This window comes from Cherax quadricarinatus, chromosome 19, assembly GCF_038502225.1.
Source record: "Cherax quadricarinatus isolate ZL_2023a chromosome 19, ASM3850222v1, whole genome shotgun sequence".
NCBI classification, from domain to species: Eukaryota; Metazoa; Arthropoda; class Malacostraca; order Decapoda; family Parastacidae; genus Cherax; species Cherax quadricarinatus.
Window position 1 is genome coordinate 25470645 of NC_091310.1, and position 16577 is coordinate 25487221.

At 38.2% G+C, this 16577-nt stretch overlaps 1 protein-coding gene across 4 annotated transcripts in view; it reads left to right on the plus strand.

Annotated features, from left to right (window-relative positions):
• The window catches only part of Usp32 (Ubiquitin specific protease 32), a 290375-nt gene that overhangs the window by 225764 nt on the left and 48034 nt on the right, over nt 1–16577 (plus strand). For all 4 annotated transcript variants that reach the window (XM_070086560.1, XM_070086561.1, XM_070086563.1 and 1 more), the window contains 3 exons: nt 2076–2167; nt 12024–12231; nt 12361–12540. In XM_070086560.1, the coding sequence (XP_069942661.1) occupies nt 2076–2167; nt 12024–12231; nt 12361–12540 (480 nt within the window). The remainder of the gene's footprint in view (nt 1–2075; nt 2168–12023; nt 12232–12360; nt 12541–16577) is intronic.

Below are 16577 nucleotides of genomic sequence, written 5' to 3' on the forward strand. Positions count from 1 at the left end.
TTGCTTCAGAGGAGGAGGAAGAGAGAGGGGAGAATGTGCCTTCTTCAGTGATTAAGGTCATGTGTGCAAAGTGGAGTGAGTTGCAAAGTTTTGTGGAGAAAGATCGCCCTAACAAAGCTGCTGCAAGCTATATCTACAACACGTTCAATGACAGTACCTTGTCCCATTTTAGGCAAATCTTAAAGAGACGCCAGAAACAGACCCCTCTGGACAGATTTTTTGTGCAACAGGGGTACAGTGACACTCAAGCTGGTCCTAGTACCAGTAAACGACAAAAAAGGGAAGTAACCCCAGATAGGGCCTTGATACCTGAAGTCCTTATGGAAGGGGATTCCACTTCCAAACAATAACCTCTCCTTCCTCTCCCTTCCTCGCTGTCTTCCATACGCCAACAAGAGTCTTCAATAAAGGTGAAAGTGATGTTAAATGTTCATTTATCAATTTCATAAGTCATTTATATGTATTTATTTCTCATTTTTTCTGTATGTAAAACTATAGTTATTCTCTATAAAATGTATTTTTAGTAATATTTTTTGGTGTGTGGAATGGATTTATTGGATTTACATTATTTCTTATAGGAAAGATTGCTTCAGTTTTCATACAGTTCGGTTTTCATCAGACTTTGTGGAATGAATTAATCACGAAAACCAAGGTTCCACTGTAATTGGTCAGACCCCCCACCCCATGTCCTGGCCTGAGGTAGAGACCATATGATTAATTTGTTAAGCCAAAATTACAAATAAGTGAATCTAATTTTTCAATAAGATCCAGTGTTATAAAATAAGTTGGTCACTGGTACAATAATAATCCGTATTTATTTCACTTTTTTTTTCCTTCAATGAACCGGCTGCGTCCCACCAAGGCAGGGTGACCTAAAAAGAAAAACGAAAGTTTTTTTTTTTTAAATTCAGTAATTTATACAGGAGAAGGGGTTACTAGCCCCTTGCTCCTGGCATTTTAGTCTCCTCTTATGACACACATGGCTTACAGGAGAAGAATTCTTTTCCATTTCCCCCATGGAGTTCCCATTTTTTATGAAATTAAAATAATATGTGCACTAGAGATAGGTCCATTGCTTAGAGGCATAGTGGTGTTATACCTCAGTTTTATGAATGCTTAACACAAAACACTGAAAAATTATCACATTTATTTTTGTTACTGTTGGGTTGAAGGGTTATGACAGTTCCTAGGCTGGCTGTTGTTGGGGAAAGTGTTGTGATGACCCTTTAAACACTTCTCCTATATTTAACAATAACCACTACCCCACCATTGTCACCACTAACCAGAGCCAGTGCCACAGCACCACCACCTCCACTCCAAGTAAAAGCAACATAACCATGTGTCATACGTGTTCGTTTGTTGGTTTCATTTGCCTGATTATTAAAGGAATCACAGTCTCCGTTTTCTTGTGACTTGGCACCTGACTCTAGAAATGGAAATGGGCCATAAGATTTTGTTCAAAATAGTCTTGTTCAATTCCCCAAACCCACCCTCTTTTCTTTTGGTTAGCTTTTTTTTATGGAAGTCATCAGAAGTTAGATTAGAATGATATTTAACAAGATATTGTGAAAAAATAATGAAGCACCCTTGTGATAATATCTCCAGTTCTTTGTTCAGGAAAAGGTCACTAATTGAGGTGGAAAGTTTGGATCCAGCAGATTTGGTTGGTAAAAAAGACTAAACTGGTTTTGAAGAAGAGGAATATCCTAGTTGTTGTTTTTTTTTCCCCCCAGACTAAAATTCCACTAAACGAAAATTTTTAACTGAGGGATGACAGTAACAATAATTATAATACCAATGATGATGATGATAATTTAAGATGTGTAACACATTCTTAAATTATCATCATCATCATTATTATAGAATAATAGAGAAAACTATTGAGAGAAATAAATCAATATTTTGTAAATTTTTTAGAATAATTTCTTGTGGATTCTTATAATTAAGTATTCCTTGTTGCCAGATTGTTATATAATTTTTCTAGACTTTATGCAGCATGTTTCTTGAATGTATGATAGTTTTCATGTTAAGATATATTATAATAAAGATGTTAGTAAAAGAAAATCATACTTCAGGATTTGTATCAAGGTGTGTGGACGCAAGTGTCCAGATTAGTCTCACCACTACCTCCAACTGAAGCTGCTGTACCCAACCATGCTCATGATTGGTAAGTATTTTTCTATTATTTAGAATCTGTGTATCTGTACACCTGTTATAACAGTACTCTCTTGAGTGATGTACAATCAAGCAACACAATTTCATCAAAATATAAAGTAAATTTTATGACAGTTTCAAGTAGGACAGGAAGACGACCATATAGCAGGCCATAAATTTAAGGAAAAATATTCGTTGATGCTGGATTATCTCCCTCCTCCAGGCAATTAGCCTACAATGTGACCATTGTGTTTATGGGATAGGCCTAATATCACTTGATGTAAACAACTTCCCACACTTCCAGTTCACTGTATGCACACTTTCCATTCCTTACTCGGTTGACATAAGAACATAAGAATGGAGGAACACTGCAGAAGGTCTACTGATCCATACAAGGCAGGTCCTAGTCAAAACGACCCCTACCCAAAGCTACCCAAGAATATCCACCCGTACCCAATGACGCCAATCAAACCCAGCCCCTCCCACTCATTTTTTTTTTTTTCAACAATCGGCCGTCTCCCACCGAGGCAGGGTGACCCAAAAAGAAAGAAAATCTCCAAAAAGAAAATACTTTCATCATCATTCAACACTTTCACCTCACTCACACACAATCACTGTTTTTGCAGAGGTGCCCAGAATACAACAGTTTAGAAGCATATACGTATAAAGATACACAACATATCCCTCCAAACTGCAAATATCCCAAACCCCTCCTTTAGAGTGCAGGCATTGTACTTCCCATTTCCAGGACTCAAGTCCGGCTATATAAAAATAACCGGTTTCCCTGAATCCCTTCACTAAATATTACCCTGCTCACACTCCAACAGATCGTCAGGTCCCAAATACCATTCATCTCCATTCACTCCTATCGAACACGCTCATGCATGCCTGCTTGAAGTCCAAGCCCCTCACCCACAAAACCTCCCTTACCCCTTCCTTCCAACCTTTTCGAGGACGACCCCTACCCCGCCTTCCTTCCCCTACTGATTTATACACTCTCCATGTCATTCTACTTTGATCCATTCTCTAAATCTAAATCTAAATTTATCCAACTTTAATCTATTATTTCTGGTTCTTACCTGGTTCGACACCCTCGGTACTTTATTAATATCACCTTTGTTTATACCCATCATCTACTTATACACTTAAATGATATCTCCCCTCATTCTACGTCTCACCAGAGAGTGGAGATTCAAGGCTCTAAGTCTGTCTTCATATGGGAGATTCCTTACACAGTAAATCATTTTAGTCATTCTTCTTTGTGTATTCTGTAATGAGTCTGTATCCATCCTGTAGTAAGGAGACCAAAACTAAGTGGCATAATCTAAATGAGGCCTCACTAGTGATGTACAGAGCTGTAAAATAACTTTTGAACTTCTGTTACTTATACTTCTTGAAATAAATCCTAGTAATCTGTTAGCCTTATTCTTCACACTTAGGCACTGCTGTCTTGGCTTTAGATTTCTGCTCACCATGACTCCCAAGTCTTTTTCACATTCTGTATGATCAAATTCTACTTCACCTAGTTTATAGCTTCAAGGGTTATTTTCATTCCCAAGGACTAGTACCTTACACTTATCCACATTGAACTTTGTCTACTATTTTTCAGACCATTTGTCCAAATCCTCCTGGAGTTCGTTGGAATCCTCCTCAGAATGAATCATATGGCCTATCTTCGTATCATCAGCAAATTTGCTCATGTCACTTGTAATTTCTTCATCAAGGTCATTAACCCTTTCAGGGTCGACAGGCCCTCTCTCAAACTTGTTCTCAGGGTCGAAAATTTAAAAAAAATAAATAATTTTTTCTTATGAAATGATAGAGCATATTTTTGTGAGCATTTTAGGCCCCCCCCCAAAATTTTGCGATCAATACTTACCGAGATACGGAGGCATGAAGTTGATAAAGTGAGCCGCTTATGGCAACATCGCCAACTGCCGGTCACGTGGTAATAGTTTATTTATTTTTTCCTATGTTTTTCTTTTATTTTTTAACATTTCATTTTTTCAAGTAACCTTTATTGCCTATGAGAGCAATATAAGCCATATTTTGGATATACGGTGGACCCTCGACCAACGATATTAATCCGATCCAGAGAGCTCATCGTTAGACGAAATTATCGTTAGTTGAATTAATTTTCCCCATAAGAAATAATGGAAATCAAATTAATCCGTTCAAGACACCCAAAACTATAAAAAATAAATTTTTACCACATGAAATATTCATTTTCCTACGCACAAACAGAAGGATAGATGCACACTACGTGTATACATATGTATATTGTGTAATGAAGAATAAATGACACTTACCTGGCCTTAACCCTTAAACGGTCCAAACAGATCGACGTTCAAATTCGTAGTTTACCTGGAGAGAGTTCCGGGGGTCAACGCCCCCGCGGCCCGGTCTGTGACCAGGCCTCCTGGTGGATCAGAGCCTGATCAACCAGGCTGTTGCTGCTGGCTGCACGCAAACCAACGTACGAGCCACAGCCCGGCTGGTCAGGAACCGACTTTAGGTGCTTGTCCAGTGCCAGCTTGAAGACTGCCAGGGGTCTGTTGGTAATCCCCCTTATGTATGCTGGGAGGCAGTTGAACAGTCTCGGGCCCCTGCCTCAAGACGTAATGGAAGGGGATTCCCCTTCTAAACAATAGCAACTTTAACTTGACTCAAGAAATCGTAATGACACGATTGCAAACAAACCATACCCCCGGCCGGGATTGAACCCGCGGTCATAGAGTCTCAAAACTCCAGCCCGTCGCGTTAGCCACTAGACCAGCTAGCCACAATAAGATTCATCCAACTAGGTATATTTCTACACCATAGGAAGGTTAGCACAGGCACCACTGTGATCACAAATGCAAGTTTTTACAGACGAATCTCCAGCTAGCATGGCCGTGCTAACCTTCCTATGGTGTAGAAATATACCTAGTTGGCTGAATCTTATTGTGGCTAGCTGGTCTAGTGGCTAACGCGACGGGCTGGAGTTTTGAGACTCTATGACCTCGGGTTCAATCCCGGCCGGGGGTATGGTTTAATAGCAACTTTCACACTCTCCTCTCCTCCCATCCCATCAATCATCACCAGATCTTCAATAAAGTTAAGTGTCATGTATTCTATTCTTAGTAGAGTAGTAATTGTGCATGTCTTCTTCAGTTTGGGTTATTAATCCTTTGAGGGTTTCGGACGTACTAGTACGTCTTACGCGCAGGGGTTTTTGACGTACTAGTACGCATAAATTCTAGCGCCGTCAAATCTCGCGGGAAAAGGCTGGTAGGCCTCCATATGAAAGAATGGGTCTGTGTGGTCAGTGTGCATGGTATAAAAAAAATCCTGCAGCACGCAGTGCATAATGAGAAAAAAAAAAACTTTGACCGTTTTTTTGGAATAAAATAGCCACTTTGCACTGTATTTTTGTATGGTATTTATTGTTGTACTCTAGTTTTCTTGGTCTCATTTTATAGAATGGAAGGCATATCACAGAAATTGAGATGATTTTGACTGGTTTTACAATGAAAAGTACCTTGAAATTGAGCTCAAAGTAGCAGAAATGTTCGATTTTTACCAAAGTTCAAAAGTAAACAAATCATGCTAAGCGTCCAATACACGTCAACTGGTGAGTCTAATATTCTTTTGCAAGTGCGCCAATATGATTTATACCATTTTTTACACTAATGCAGTAGTCTGCATAACAGTAAATCTTATATTTTTTGTGAGAATAAAAATTCAAAGCGGAAAGCAAAAGAATGTAAGAGGGGCCTTGAGACGTGACTAATGAAAAGAGGAAATGTTATTTTAGTGCCAGGAATGTATTTTTTGTTTGTTCTGGATCCTATTCGGAAATTGGCATTTTTTGAAATTTGTGTGAAATTGGCAAAATTGCTAAATTCTGACCACTGTATTGGATAGTTGAAAATGGTAAATGGGTGGTTTCTTGCACTTATTCAATAGAAAATATGTAGTTCTAGCGAAATATTCACGTTTTTTGTCGGCTAGTACAGTGGAATTGGCCGAAAATGGGGCTCAAAGTGGGCAAAATCGCCAATGCGTAAACATCGCCGAGACCGCTAACTTCGCGAGAGCATAATTCCGTAAGTTTTCCATCAAATCTCATAATTCTGGTGTCATTATGACCGGGAAAAGATTCTCTATCTTTTCATAAGAATTTTTTTTTTTTTTTTTTTTTTTAAATTTGGCCAACCCTGAGAACGAGTTTCTGAGAGGGCCTGTCGACCCTCAAAGGGTTAAAATTAATATTTCATATGGTAAATTTTTTTTTTTTCATACTTTGGGGTGTCAGGAACGGATTAATTTGATTTCCATTATTTCTTACGGGGAAAATTAATTCGCCTTACGATAATTTTGGCTTACGATGTACCCTCAGGAACAGATTAATATTGTAATGCGGGGGTCCACTGTACTACGTAATAATAATCACTCTTGGGCACATTAAATGTCTTATTTTACATTAATATAGAGGTTTTCAGTAATCTGTCTATGATATTTTCTTCAAAATTATATAAGAAACACGTTACATAGCATATAAACATGATACATACGCTGACAGAATAAAAATTGATGTAAATGTGGGATTTGTTTACAAATCGGCTGTGTAAGTAGTGTCGGAAGAATTACGTTTTCTCTAGTCAAACACTGGGGGATAGCTGTAGAAAAATATTCCTTTTGTATGCCTTCACTCTGTATGTAGCAATTCATGACCCTTGTGGGTTTAGCGCTTCTTTTTTATTATGACAATAATAATACATATCATTCACTCTAAAAATGGTGTGTTGCATGAGAATGGGAGTGTAACTGTTTGTTTATTTTGTACTAACTTGTACAACTTGTACACAATATAAGAGTATTTGTATTGTGAGGTAATTATTATTATAATAAAAAAAATATTGTGAGGTAAAAGTTTTACAAACTCTTACAAACTTATGTGAATGAACTAAAAATATACACATATTAATACGCATTTATTTCACCTGACCAAGTGATCGCCCACTACCTGTTCAGTTTGTGTTTTTACATTGTCTGAACTCTGTATCTCGTTCTCTTCTCTCGTTTACTTTTTCATTAACTAGTTGGCTCTCATTGACGGTGGTGTCTAAGCTTAGGTGTGATAAAAAGGAGAGTCGTAAGCCTCTTGCTTCAAGTGCCAAGTCAGAAATTATTAAACTGAGTGAACATGGTATGTCTATGACCGAGATAGCATGTAAGCTTGATTTGGCTCGTCAAACGGTTAGTACAGTTGTGAACAATAAGGAGAAAGTGTTGCAGGAAATTAAAAGTGCTACACCAGTGAACACTAAAGTTATAAGAAAACGTGATAACCTTATCCTGAACTTATGGATGATTTTGAAGGCTTTGAGAATCCAGTAGATGAAGTGACTGTAAATGTTGTGGATATGACAAGGGACTTAGAATTGGAAGTGGAGCCTGAGGATGTGAAAGAATTTCTTCTTTCTCATGATGAGCCTCTAACAGATGAAGATCTGATTGGAGAGCAAAGAAAGAAGTTTCATGAAAGGAGATCCATCCTTATGATAGTCCTATTGCCATTAAAAAAATGAAAACCCAGGATTTGGAAGAAGCTATTAACTATATAAAAATAGCAATGACAATTTTTGAGAAAATTTATCCAAATTTTGAAAGAAGTTCAAAAGTGAATGCATCCCTTTCCCATGATGTTACATGGTATAAAGAAATTTTAAGGGAAAGGAAAAAAAATCCCTGAAGCAAAGTTCAATGCTTTCCTACTTTACGAAAGTATCATGCAAACCTTCAACATCATCAATTAGCCTTGAACAACCTTCAACATCAACAGCTAGTCTTGAACAACCTTCAGCATCAACATCTAGTCTTGAACAGCCTTCAACATCAACAGATAGCATTCAACAGCCTTCAACATCAACAGCTAGCTTTGAACAGTCTTCAACATCAACAGCAACACACACTCCTTCCAGAGCTTCACACAAGTCTCCAAAACGAATAAAAGTTGAAGAATCAGAGGATGATGGTGTTCCATCTGATTTTATTCAATAAACACCCTGTTATTCACCTCTCACACATTAATACTAATATTTTAACCCTTAAACGGTCCAGACGTATATATGCATTCTCACGTAGGGCCCCAAACGTATATATACGTTTCATTTGTCATTCTTTCAACATTCCCACGATAGGCCTGAGTCACCTAGACATGAGAGAATGGGTGTGCACACTCAGTGTTCGTCATGTGAAAAAAAATTGGGGATGCCTGGGTACCACTTGCTCTTTTTTCCTATAAAAAACTATTTTTTTTTTTTCTCAAAATATTTGGGGCACTGCGCAGGCGAACGTATATATACGTTTGGACCGTTTAAGGGTTAAGGTAAGTAATAAGTGTACTCTGTGTGTATCTTACTTTTTATTGTGTTTTTAATGCCTATTTCTATTGCTAACTTAATACGTATATGTTAGTGTAAACTTGTTGTCTGGCATTTATTGCATATTTTATATGTGCTCTGATAATAATACTTGTGGACCTGTGTGGTAGCCGGGTGGAGGGACAACATTATGTTTTCTCTGGTCAGGCACCAGAGAAAACGTGTATGAATCTGTGTTTGGCCCAGTCACTTCCCCATTCCGCTTTTGTTTACAATTTTCGGCATGAATTATTCATTATTTCTCCCTTCGTTTATGATGGCATCTAAAGGTAGTTGTTAAAAATGATTAAATTCAGTGAACAAGGTATGTCGATGCTAATAATATAGCTCTGGGTGACAGTGTAGGTGGCCAGTAGGTGTAGCCCAGGCGGGCTACACCTACCGGCTACCTACACTGACTTTCTACAAATAAATACTACTCGCCTCTCTTCCTACATTAGGACTACACATATTTTAAGGTAAATAATGAGTGTACTGTATGTGTATTTTAACTCTCTGGGCTGTTTTAAATATCGTATATTAAGTATGAGACAGGGAGCCAGGGCTACCTACACCTGACTTCCTACGAATAAGTACTACTCACCTCTCACCCTACATTAAGATTACAAATACTTTAGGGTAAGTAATGAATGTACTGTGTATGTATTTTACTTTTTATTGTGTTTTTAATGCCTAGTTCTATTACTTGCTTAATATAATTTAGTGTAAACTTGTTTGGCATTTATATACATTTATAAATGGAAAAAAATGGCTTTCTGCTCTCCGGCGATAGCCTGGAACCTAACCCGCCGTGTAAGTGGGGCCCTACTGTATATTATTATTAATATTATTAGTAGTAATAGTTATAGGTAGTAGGTTGGTAAACAGCAACCGCCCAGGGAGGTACTACCGTCCTGCCAAGTGAGTGTACAACGAAAGCCTGTAATTGTTTTACATGATGGTAGGATTGCTGGTGTCTTTTGTCTGTCTCATAAACATGCAAGATTTCAGGTATGTCTTGCTACTTCTACTTGCATTTAGGTCACACTACACATACATGTACAAGCATATATATACACACCCCTCTGGGTTTTCTAATATTTTCTTACTAATTCTTGTTCTTTATTTTCTCTTACCTCCATGGGGAAGTGGAACAGAATTCTTCCTCCGTAAGCCATGCGTGTTGTAGGAGGCAACTAAAATGCCGGGAGCAAGGGGCTAGTAACCTCTTCTCCTGTATATATTACTAAATGTAAAAGGAGAAACTTTCGTTTTTCCTTTTGGGCCACCCCGCCTCGGTGGGATACGGCTGGTGTGTTGAAAGAAGAAAGAAAGATTAGTAATAGTAGTAGTACACACATATTATAATTATAATAATTATTATTATTATTAATTTAGGGGGAAGGACGTATCCTGAAATTTCATTCGTATCCAGAAGCAAAAAGTCAACCGAACAACGGTTCGTATCCTGAAAAGTTCGTATGGTGGGGCGTTCATAAGCTGAGGTTCCACTGTATTACGTTAATATAGACATTTTGATTAATCCATCTATGATAAATTTTTTCCATATTATATAGTAAACATGCTATGTAGCATATAAGCATGATAAATACAACCCACAGTAGAATAAATTAACATAAATATGAGGTTTTCTCCAGTCTTGTCAGAGTGTTGGAAAGAATAACGTTTTCTCTAGTTCAACACCAAAGAAATGTGTACACAATAGTATTACTGGATGTAACTGTAGAAAATTATGCTTTTTGCATGCCTTCACTCAAAGCATTATTCCTTCTAAAAATGGTGTGTTACATGAGAATGGGAATGTTTCTCCTTATTTATTCTACTTTACCAACATGGAGACAACTTGCACATGATGTAAGGTGTTTGTATTATGGTATAAAATTCACAGACATTGGAATGAATGTGTACCAACCAAAAGCAGATGTATTCATCTGTTTGTTTACATACTCTGTGGTTCTGTCCTCTCTGAACTGATGAACTGTTTGCAAAGGTTTTAAAGGAATGTAAGGAGGAATTTAGCATACCTTTGGCTAATATTTTCAATATATCACTACACACTGGCATAGTGCCAGACAAGTGGAAAATGGCAAATGTAGTACCTATTTACAAGGCAGGTGACAGGTCCTTAGCTTTGAACTATAGACCAATAAGCCTTACCTCCATAGTTGGTAAATTTATGGAATCAATAATTGCTGAAGCAATTCGTAGCCATCTTGAAAGGCATAAATTGCTTAATGAATCTCAGCACAGTTTTTCAAAGGGGCGTTCCTGTCTTAAAAATTTACTGACTTTCTTCACTAAGGTATTTGAGGAGGTAGATCATGGTATTGAATATGTAATTTTGTACATAGACTTCAGTAAGGCTTTCGATAGAGTTCTACATCAGAAGCTGTTGAGAAAACTTAAGGCACACGGAATAGGAAGAGAAATTTTTTCCTGGGTAGAGGCATGGTTAGCAAATAGACAGTAGAGAGTTTGCATTAATGGAAAGAAATCAGAATGGGGGCACATCACAAGCGGTGTTCCACAGGGGTCAGTGTTGGGCCCCTTGCTCACAATCTACATAAATGACATGGATGAGAGGAATAAATAGCAACATAAGCAAATTTGCTGATGACACCAAAATAGGCTGTGCAATTCATTCTAATGAGGACATTAGAGCACTTCAGGATGATTTGAATAGACTGGTGCAGTAGTCGGAGAAGTGGCAGATGCAGTTTAATATAGACAAATGCAAAGTTCTAAATGTTGGGCAGGAAAATAACAATGCCACATACAAACTAAATAATGCAGATCTTAAAATTACGGATTGCGAAAAGGATTTAGGAGTTGTGGTTAGCAGTAATCTGAAACCAAGAACTGACTGTATATGCATTTTATTGCTCTAGAGCACTTTAATGTCGTAGTATATTACATGTGGGTGGGGTGGCCTGGAGGGCTACCATACCTCCTGCACCTGACTTCCTACAGTAAATGCTACTTACTTCTCGCCCTACTTTAAGACTACAAATATTTTGAGGTAAATAATGAGTGTACTATTTGTGTATTTTACATTTTATTGTTTTTAATGCCTAGTTCTATTGCTAACTTAATGTGTGTTAGTGTAAATTTGTTATCTGGCATTTATATGCAGTAGCCTGAAACCTAACCTGCTGTATAAGTGGGGCCCTAATGTATACTGAGTTGTACACCTCTTGGTATATATATATTCTTCTGTTCTCTGCACATACTGTACATCACGTGAGATACTCTTTGGGTGTATCCAATACGGTATTAATTGCCAGAGTAAGAGACTATATTACTGGGTATATATGACTGCCATCAAGACTGCATATAGTATTAGGTGTATTTGCCTGCCTTCTTAATTCATATTAAATGGTTTTGCACTCTTTATCTTCACATTCTTTGAATATTTCATAGCTTTTATTTTTATATTTTCAGTGATGACAGCTTAGGTTATGAATTCCCATTTGTGTTGCGTGTTGTTGAGCGGGAAGGACTGCAGTGTGCATGGTGTCCTTGGTATAGATTTTGCAGAGGATGTCAGTTGCCGTGTGATGACAATAATTTCTCACAGAATGCAGCTTTCCTTGCCATTGATTGGGATCCTACAGCTCTTCATCTGCGGTATCAAACAGCTTTAGAAAGGGTTGGTATTTGCTGAAATTTTTTTTTTACTTGGTATATACAACACATACATAAATATTATAATATAGTTTTGATCAGATGTATTTTTCTTAATGAAATATAAACAAAATAATAAAAAGTTTTATAACAGGTGTTCATGGTACACAGTAGTGTTGAAGAGATGCGCCGCAAGCATGTAGAACCTATAGCACTAACAGACTGCCTAGAGGCCTTCTGCTCCGAGGAAACACTCGAGTATTCCTGTGACAAATGTAAAAAAATTCAACAAGCGTCAAAAAAATTACAAATATGGAGATTACCCCCTATTTTGGTAAGTACATTATCCCATGAGCTAGGTGACACTGTTTAATGAAACATCACCTCACAAGAGCACTTATGATTTTGTAATGATTATTAATTTTGTTATGCACATACGTATCTATAAATATTGGCAGTTTGGGGGACTCCTAAACTGTCGTATCTGAGCACCTCTGCAGAGATAGTGATTATGTATGAGTGAGGGTGAAAGTGTTGAATGATGATGCAAGTTTTTTCTTTCTTTTTGGGTTTTTCTTTTTTTTTCTTGGGTCACCCTGCCTCGGTGGGAAACGGCCGACGTGTTAAAAAAATCTGTAGAGGAAGGCATATAGTGTGTCTGTTCATTCACCTTTGCAAAATTGACTTTATTAACAACAGATGAATTAACAATAGATGAATGCTTTGATGCTCTCTGCTGATTCTCTGCTGATACTTAACCCGTTAACTGTCCAAACATAGATCTACGTTCTTACCGCTAGCGCTCCAAACGTAGATCTATGTTTTATTTTTCCTTCCTCCAAATTTGGCACGATTGGCCTAAGATGCCTGGTCAGCATAGAATGGATCTTAACCCTCGGTGTGTGCACTATTAAAAAAATCTGGGACCACTTAGTAACTTGTGGGAGCACCAGCTCAGTTGAGTGCCAGCTAGAGCAAACAGCATGGCAAACACCAAGGATTCTCTGAAGTCATGTCATATTAACACTCCCTTTTGAAGAGTAAAGTGTCATCCTCCCAGAATGTCTTACAACCTATGCCCTAAGTAAAAAGAAACAGTTCTGGAACTGTAATTTCAACAAACTGGCTGGCTAGCTGGCAGCTGGCTGGCCATCTGGCTGGCTGGCTGGCCTCCTGGCTGGCCACCTGGATGGCCGGTGGCTGGCTAGCCTCATGGATGGCCGGCAGCTGGCCGGTGGTTCGCTGGCCACCTGGATGGACGGCAGCTGGCTGGCTGGCTGGCTGATTGGCTCTGTCTCCGTTTGTCTGTCTGTATCTCGGTCTATCTCTGTCTCTATCTCACAGGAACACATATGTAAATACAATTATACATAGTGTAAATTACCTAGGATAACCCAAAAAATCCAGACAAATTGCTATACTGTGCTTGTAGATAGTGATCATTTGTAATACCAGTTGGTTCATGAGCAACTCTGAGACACGAGAGACAAGCAGACAGACAGAAAGACACAGATAGTGAGCTAGACAGATACATAGTGCTAGACAGAGCTGGACAGATAGAGAGCTAAAAAGATAGATGGACAGAGAGCTAGATAGACAGAAAGCTAGACAGATAGACAGAGAGCTAGACAGACAGACAGATAGACAGACAGATAGATAGATAGACAGACAGACATGTTTATGTGAAATAGTGAAAATAAATAAAGGGAAGACTCATTAAATGTCACCACTGTCATTAGCTGGGTGATAAGATAAAACCACACTCATCAAATGTCACCATTATCAGCAGTGGAGTGATAAGATAAGACCAGTGACACACTCTTACATGATGCTTCAAGGGAAATTATTATTATTATTATTATTATTATTATTATTATTATTATTATTATTATTATTATTACAGTGGACCCTCGACCAACGATATTAATCCGTTCCTAAGAGCTCATCGTTCATCGAAATTATCGTTAGTCGAGTTAATTTTCCCCATAAGAAATAATGGAAATCAAATTAATCCGTGCAAGACACCCAAAAGTAATGAAAAAAAAAATGTTACCAAATGAAATATTAATTTTAATACACACAAACTGAAGAAGACATGTATAATTACATGACACTTACCTTTATTGAATATCTGGTGATGATTGATGGGATGGGAGGAGGGGAGACTGTGGATGGTGTTAGTGTTTAGAAGGGGAATCCCCTTCCATTAGGACTTGAGGTGTCAAGTCCTTTTCCGGGGTTACTTCCCTTCTTCTTTTAATGCCACTAGGACCAGCTTGAGAGTCACTGGACCTCTGTCGCACAACATATCTGTCCATAGAGGCCTGTACCTCCCGTTCCTTTATGACATTCCTAAAGTGTTTCACAACATTGTCAGTGTCACATTTAAACACTTGTTCAGGTTTCAGTTCTTCACTGTCTATGTACTCCTTGAATTCCTGCACATATTTTTCAGCTGCTTTTTGGTCCAAACTGGCAGCCTCACTATGCCTTATCACACTATGTATGCCACTACGATTCTTAAATCTCTCAAACCAACCTTTGCTGGCCTTAAATTCACTCACATCACCACTAGTTGCAGGCATTTTTCTAATTAAATCGTCATGCAACTTCCTAGCCTTTTCACATATGATCGCTTGAGAGATGCTATCTCCTGCTATCTGTTTTTTGTTTATCCACGCCAATAAGAGTCTCTCAACATCTTCTATCACTTGCGATCTCAGTTTCGAAAACATAGTTGCACCTTTGGCAAGAACACCTTCCTTGATTGCCGTTTTCTTAGCCACAATAGTAACGATGGTTGATTGGGGTTTTGTGCACAACCTGGCCAGCTCGGAGACACACACTCCACTTTCATACTTAGCAATGATCTCTTTCTAAATATCCATAGTAATTCTCACCCTTTTTGCTGTAGGGTTGGCACTAGAAGCTTTCTTGGGGCCCATGGTGACTTATTTTGCAGGTGCAATCACTAAAAACGCTGTGATAATATGAAATGTTCCAATTGTATGTTTGGATGGGACCACAGTGGCTGGCTGGCTTGTAAACACTGGCCACAAGTGGACACGTCTCAGACGGAACAAATCGTGTTGGTCGAGTTTTTTAGCGCTAGTCGAGGCAAAATTTTTGCGTTAAAATGTATCGCTAGTTGGATTTAACGTTAGACAATGCCATCGTTGATTGAGGGTCCACTGTATTATTATTGTTATTATTATTATTCATTCTTTCAACACACCGGCCGTATCCCACCGAGGCGGGGTGGCCCAAAAGGAAAAACGAAAGTTTCTTTTTTTACATTTAGTAATTTATACAGGAGAAAGCGTTACTAGCCCCTTGCTCCTGGCATTTTAGTCGCCTCTTACAACACGCATGGCTTACGGAGGAAGAATTCTGTTCCACTTCCCCATGGAGGTAAGAGGAAATAAACAAGAACAAGAACTGGTAAGAAAATAGAAGAAAAACCCAGAAGGGTGTGTATATACTGTATGCTTGTACATGTATGTGTAGTGTGACCTAAGTGTAAGTAGAAGTAGCACGATGTACCTGAAACCTTGCATGTTCATGAGACAGAAAAATGGACACCAGTAATCCTACCATCATGTAAAACAATTACAGGCTTTCATTTTACACTCACTTATACACAAATAACCCGCACATAGAAGAGAGGAGCTTATGACTACGTTTCTGTCCGACTTGGACCATTTACAAAGTCGTCACTACTGCTGCTGCCGCCGCCGCCACCACCTCTACCTCTTCCTGCCTATACAGGAGGGCCCCGCTTTACGGCGTTTCACTTTATGGCATTCCGCTAATACGGTCATTTCAAATTATGACCAAAACTCGCTATACGGCTCCCCCCACCTGACTTTCTAATACAGTCACCGTGCCCCACCCTGTTTGTTTACATTCTCCGTGAGCTCAGTAAGCACTAAGTCTCCATTTTGTCTGGAAACTCCAAAATTTCAAATGTTTTTAAAAGTTATTTCATATTTTATATATACTCTGATAATTATACTTATGTATACCTGTACCTAAATAAACTTACATACTGTGCTGGCATGCAGGTACACATTAAAATCGGTAAGTGTCTTATGTCTCCAGACATCATATTAGTAATGATAATAATCATCGAGTCATTTAAATGTCGTATATTACGTTAATATACACATTTTCATTAATCCATCCATGATATTTTTTTCAAAATTATATAATAAACACGATACATAACATAAAAAGATGATAAATACACCCCACAATAGAATAAATAAACAAATATGAGATGTGGTAGCAGACGACTTGCACAAGTGACGCCATATTAGAAATGATAATAATAATAATAACAATACTCGCCGAGTCTCATTAAATGTCGTA